This window comes from Arachis ipaensis, chromosome B07 (genome assembly GCF_000816755.2).
Source record: "Arachis ipaensis cultivar K30076 chromosome B07, Araip1.1, whole genome shotgun sequence".
NCBI classification, from domain to species: Eukaryota; Viridiplantae; Streptophyta; class Magnoliopsida; order Fabales; family Fabaceae; genus Arachis; species Arachis ipaensis.
The window spans coordinates 91632427-91639231 of NC_029791.2; the positions used below are offsets into that span (position 1 = coordinate 91632427).

General features: G+C 36.0%; 1 protein-coding gene across 1 annotated transcript in view; it reads left to right on the plus strand.

Moving 5' to 3' along the window:
• LOC110265104 (UPF0187 protein At3g61320, chloroplastic-like) overlaps positions 1-574 on the plus strand; it is a 652-nt gene extending 78 nt beyond the window's left edge. Inside the window, exon 2 of the mRNA XM_021107877.1 lies at positions 6-574. Coding sequence (XP_020963536.1) covers positions 6-559 — 554 coding nt within the window. The 3' untranslated portion in view covers positions 560-574. The remainder of the gene's footprint in view (positions 1-5) is intronic.

The following is a 6805-nucleotide window of genomic DNA, read 5'->3' on the forward strand; positions in this document are numbered from 1 at the left end:
ATTAGCTTCAGCCTTCAGTTCTCACCGCCACTCAGTTTGTAACTCGATTAAGGATTTAGGGTTAGCAACCCCTTCCTCCTCAGCTCTTCTCCTCTCCAAGACCATAGCCTCGCTGCCTCGGTTTAGTTCAACCCAGTGTTTGCCGTCGAATCTGCTCCAGTTCCGCGACTCGTTCAAGTCGCCTGTGCCTGTCGCTCCTCCTCCGCTCAGCTCATCTAGTCGTCTCTGCCATCTTCGCAAGTCGCAACTCGTCGAATCGTCTGATTCGTCTCAGCATCGCTCCTCCCTCCGCCACCTCCGCCACCTTCGGTCGACCCTCTCCTCCTGTGTCGTCCTCTCTTTGCTCCCTCCAGTCCTTGCATTCACAACCTTCGCCGCCACTATCGCCGCCTACAACTCCGCCGTCTCCGTACACTTCCTGCTCCCGGAGTATTTCCCGATTCTCAGGGCTTCTTCTCTACCTTACCAGCTCACCGCACCCGCCCTGGCCCTCCTCCTCATTTTCCGAACCGAGGCTTCATACGCAAGGTTGGTACTCAGATTTCAGATAATGGTGTGAAAGAAAAAATTATACTTTCCTGCTTCGTAATAGAATTGTTCACTCAAGTAAAAATTACTTGATTTATGATATTGTATCGTTGGATTCTGTAGCTGATTTCGTCAAGTAGGATAAGTCTTTAGTTGTTGAATTTCAATTTTCGGAAAGCAATGCTACTATAACCGTAAAAAACAATGGGAGAAAAAGAAAGAGATTTCAGTGTTTCTGTGAAATGTTAATATCATGAACTTTTATATGATTATTGTCCACCTTAAGTGAAATGTTAATATTGAAATACATCTTGAAATACTATAAAAATGCTTGAACTTTTATATATCAGTTGCTCAGTTGCTTGCAATCTTTTAGCTGCAGGGCTTTCTTTATTAGTTGCAACCAAAACAAACTTAATTTCAATTTCAAAATTTCAAAATTCAAAACTCAACAGATTAAATAAAGTAAAAATAAAGGAAGAAAACCAATCCACAATGCTTGCTTATTATTCTAAACCGCTCCACTTCTTTATAGTATTATTATTGTTAATACTATTACTAATACTATTTTCACATGTTCTGTTGTATGTGTTCATAGATTTGTCCCTAACAAAACTAATAAGCCACCTTTCATTGATTGGTACTGCATTCTTGGAGTAAGTATTAACATTTCTAATGATGACCCTTTTCCTTTTTGGTGCTAAAGTTTGTAGCTTTTATCTTGGTTCTTCTTTATCATGAACTTTTATATGATTATGGTCCACCTTAAGTGAAATGCTTCTAAATTATTTTATGACCTTAACCTGAATGGTGTATCTGCATGACCTTATAAAATTTTTGGGTATGTTCTATAGTGCCTTCAAAATTAGCATGTTTCAATTTTTATAAAAGAGTGAGTCTCATCTCTTAACACTCGTATTTAGACAATTTATAAAATGATTCTCATACCAACACTAATACATGAATCTAGTATTAAAATGATTCCCATAATTTGCTATTTGTAATATTGAATTTGTAATATTAAAATGATTCCCCTAAAAATGCATGCATGTTTGTTAATCTTTTCAGCTTTTGTTATGTTCCTTGTCCACATACAAGTGAAGTTCTCACTGAAACGTTGATGAAAATATTGTTAGAATGGAACATTGATAGAAAATTGTCCACTGTTACATTGGATAACTGTTCTACTAATGATGCTATGATAGATGGACTGTTGGGGCGTTTGGATTCTTCATTCTTGATGTTGGGGGGTAAATTGTTACATATGCGTTGTTGTGCTCATATATTGAATTTGATTGTGAAGGATGGCTTAAGTATTGTTAAGAAAAGTATAGAAAAGATTCGTAGTAGTGTATTGTATTGGACTGCAACACAGAAAAGAACCGAAACTTTTGTGAGTTGGTGTGCTAAAATAGCGATCTCATTTACTAGGAAATTAGTTCTTGATTGCCCAACTAGATGGAACTCAACTTATTTGATGTTAGAAACTGCTTTGTTGTATAAAGCTGTTTTTCCTATGTTAAGGCAGAAGGAACCCTAATATAAAACTGTGCCAAGTAATGAGGAATGGGAACTTGCGAAGGAAATATGTGACAGATTGAAATTGTTTTATGATGTTACTCAACTATTTTCTGGGTCTAAATTTTCGACTGATAATCTTTATTTTACTTTGGTTTGTAAAATAAAAGTGTCATTGGATGAATGGGAAATTTCTACTAATCCGTTAATTGCTAATATGGCATCTAACATGAAGAAGAAATTTGAAAAGTATTGGGATGAAATTCATGGCATTATGGGTGTTGCTGCTATTTTAGACCCTAGGTACAAGATGGTTGGGGTTGAGTTTCAATTTGAAAAAATGTATCTAGATCCAACAGAATGCTCCAAGCAAGTTGATAGAATTCATCAGTTGTGTAATGAGTTGGTTAATGAATACACTCAAAAAATGAGTTCTTTTAGACTATTTATTTTCACTTAGATCCATGATGGAGAAAAGGAAATTGATGTGAATTGCAAATAAAATATGTTTTTATTTTTATTATATTTAATTAAAAACAAACCGAATAAATAAAAAAAGAAATAAGATAAAATAAAATAATTAAAAATTAAAATATAAATTTCGAAAACTAAAATAATTACTTAATTAAGAAGATTTGAAAACTTTGGATATGATTTTTGAAAGGGATTTTGAATTTTGAAATTTCAAAACTAAGATAAGATAAGATAAATATGAAAGATATTTTTGAATTTAATGAGGAAAGAGAAAAACAATAAAATGACACCAAACTTAGAATTTTTGGATCAAAACAAAGAAGACAAACAGGAAAACTTTAAATATCAAGATGAACACTGAGAGCAACTTTTGAAAAATTTTTTAAGAAAACAGAAACACAAAGGACACCAAACTTAAAAATTTTTATACTCTGAGCACTAATAATTTGAAAAAAATGAAAGAAATAAACTTATGCAATTGACACCAAACTTAAAATATGAAACTAAACTCAAACATAAGACTAAATTATGAAGTTATGGGTTTTAAAAAATTTCGAAAATAATTTAGAAAAATAAAATAAGGATTTTAAAATTTTAACCAAAAACAATAATAGAAGACTCTAAACCAAAAAGAAAAATTTTTCCTAATCTAAGCAACAAAATAAACCGTCAGTTGTCCAAACTCGAACAATCCCCGGCAACGGCGCCAAAAACTTGGTGCACGAAATCACAATCACACTTTTGCAATTCCGCACAACTAACCAGCAAGTGCACTGGGTCGTCCAAGTAATACCTTACGTGAGTAAGGGTCGATCCCATGGCTTGAAGCAAGCTATGGTTATCTTGTAGCTCTTAGTCAGGATAACAATAGTAATTCTTAGTTTTAATTGAAATAAGTAAAAGAACATGGATTAAATGATACTTGTTATGCAGTAGTGGAGAACATGTTGAGGTTTTGGAGATGCTATGTCTTCTAAATTTTTGCTTTCCTATTGTCTTTTTTTTCACGCACGCAGGTCTCCTTCCATGGCAAGTTGTATGTTGGTGGATCACCATTGTCAATGGCTACCAACCATCCTCTCAGTGGAAAAGGTCCATGTACATGGCTAATCATCTGTTGGTTCTCACTAATGTTGGAATAGGATCCATTGATCCTTTTGCACATTGTCACTGCGCCCAGCATTCATGAGTTTGAAGCTCGTCATAGTCATCCCTTCTCGGATCCTACTCGGAATACCACAGACAAGGTTTAGACTTTTTGGATCTCAGGAATACTGCCAATTTATTCTAGCTTATACCACGAAGACTCTGATCTCACGGATTTAAATGCTCTGTTGTCAGGAGAGGCAGTAAAACTCGTGAACCAGGAACCCAAGAGATATACATTCAATCTAAGGTAGAACGGAAGTGGTTGTTAGGCACGCGTTCATAGGTTGAGAATGGTGATGAGTGTCACGGATCATCACATTCATCATGTTGAAGTGCGAATGAATATCTTAGAATAGAAACAAGCGTGACTGAATGAGAAACAGTAGTAATTGCATTAATCTATCGAGACACAGCAGAGCTCCTCACCCCCAACCATGGAGTTTAGAGACTCATGCCGTAGAAGACACAAAATTCAGATGTAAAATGTCATAAGGTACATAGTAAGTCTCTAAAAGTAGTTTTTATACTAAACTAGTGACCTAGGTTTACAGAAAATGAGTAAACTAAGATAGATAGTGCAGAAATCCACTTCCGGGGCCCACTTGGTGTGTGTTTAGGCTGAGCATTGAAGCTTTCACATGCACAGGCTGCTCCTGGCGTTTAACTCCAGCTTTTGTGCCAGTTTGGGCGTTTAACTCCAACTTTTATGCCAGTTCTGGCGTTTAACGCCAGAATAAGGTAGAAACTTGGTGTTAAACGCCAGTTTGCGAGATCTCAACTCGGGAAAAGTATGGACTATTATATATTGCTGGAAAGCCCAAGATGTCTACTTTCCAACGCAATTGAAAGCGCGCTAATTGGGCTTCTGTAGCTCCAGAAAATCCATTTCGAGTGCAGGGAGGTCAGAATCCAACGGCATCTGCAGTCATTTTTCAGCCTCTGAAACAGATTTTTGCTCAGGTCCCTCAATTTCAGCCAGAAAATATCTGAAATCACAGAAAAACACACAAACTCATAGTAAAGTCCAAAAATTTGATTTTTGCATGAAAACTAATCAAAAGGGCTAAAAAGTAGCTAGATCCTACTAAAAACTATATGAAAATAACCCCCAAAAAGCGTATAAAATATCCGCTCATCAGCATGCTTCACGCGTACACGTCATCTTCACCTACCCCTCTTCACGCGTTCGCGTCAATGACACCTTCGCATCGTTTCAATTTTACCTCATCCACGCGCACGCGTGATTCACGCATACGCGTGGATTCAAATTCCTTAACCCCCCTGACGCGGAAACCCTAGCCCCAGCGTCACTTTTCTTCCCCCTCCCCAACATTCCACCTCCATTCTTCTCTCTCTCTCCCACTTATTCATACTATTTGCATGGTTTTACATTTGCCTTCCTAATTATGTGCTTTGATTGAAAATATGCTTCTTTGGCCTTAAGTTTCCTATGTTTAAATCCTCTCTTATTACCATTAGATGCCTTGATATGTGTGTTAAGTGATTTCAGAGATTACAGGGTAGGAATGGCTCAGAGGATGGAAAGGAAGCATGCAAAAGTGGAAGGAATACAAGAAGTTGGAGAAATTGCTAAGCTGTCTAGCCTGACCTATTCGCACTCAAACGGCTATAACTTTAGCTACAAAGGTCCAAACGACGCGGTTCCAATTGCGTTGAAAAGCTAACGTCCAGGACTTCGACTTGATATATAATTTGCCATATCTGCTTTGACGTTAGGCAACGCGAACGCGTGAATGACGCGCCCGCGTCGCATCTGCGAACTTCAATCCGCGCAGACGCGTGGACGACGCCTCCGCGTCACTTTGCCGCGACCTGAACGTGCTAGAATACGCTGAGGGCGATTTCTAGGCTGTGTTTGACCCAGTTTTTATCCCGGAAAACACAGATTAGAGGCTATAAAGTGGGGAAATGCATCCATTCATGACAAGCTCTCATAATTCACAATTTTAGGAGTAGATGTAGTTTTTAGAGAGGTTCTCTCCTCTCTCTTAGGATTAGGATTTAGGATTTCTCTTAGTTTTAGGAGTGACTCTCAATCCCAGGTTTAATGTTTTTTTTATTTATTTTTCTAATTTAATTTATAAACTCTTCCATGTTACATTTGATATCTTTGTTAGTGCTAATTGAAGTATTTCAGATTTATGATTGCTCTCTTTAATTTATTAATGCTCTTTGTTTATCCAAATTATTTTTATTCAAGTAGACTCTTTTCCCTTTTGGCTTTGGTTGAGTCATTGGAGACACTTGAGTTATCAAACTCATTGTTGACTAAAAATTGGAATTCTTCAAGAATTAATTCGAGTTCCAATAACTCTAGCTTTTCCCAAGGAAAGACTAGGACCTGAGGAATCCAAAAATTAATTCATCCACTTAACTTACCTTCATAGTTAGAGGTTAACAAAGTGGGAGAAAAATCCAATTCTCACCACAATTGATAAGGATAACTGGGATAGGACTTCCAGTTATAATACCTTGCCAAAAGTTTATTTTATTATTATTTTATTTTTCTTATCATTCAACATACTGCTTCCTTACTTTCTAAAACCCCTAATTTACAAGACTCATAACCAATAATAAGAACATACCTCCCTGCAATTCCTTGAGAAGACGACCCGAGGTTTAAATACTCGATTTTCAATTTTAAAAGGGGTTTGTTACTTGTGACAACCAAAACGTTTGTATGAAAGGACTTTTGAAGGTTTAGAAACTATACTTGCAACGAGGATTTATTCACAAATTTTTAGACCACGCAAAAGTTCTCTCATCAAAATGATGCCGTTGCTGGGAATTACAAACGTGTGCCTTATTATTGGTTATTGTAAATATTTACTTTTTGCTTGTTAATTTGTTTTTATTTTTGTTTTTATTTTTGCTTTTTCATAAATTAAGAGGTTATTGGTTTTTATTTAGTTATTAAAAAAAAATTTTCAAAAAATTTTTGTTCTCGGTGTTCATCTTGATCTTCAAGTTGTTCTTCGTGTTCATCTTGACCTTCAAGTTGTTCTTAGTTGTTTTCTTCGTTTTGATCCAAAAATTTTAAGTTTGGTGTCATTTTATTGTTTTTCTCTTTCCTCATTAAATTCAAAAATTCAAAATTTAAAACTCAAATTTAAAA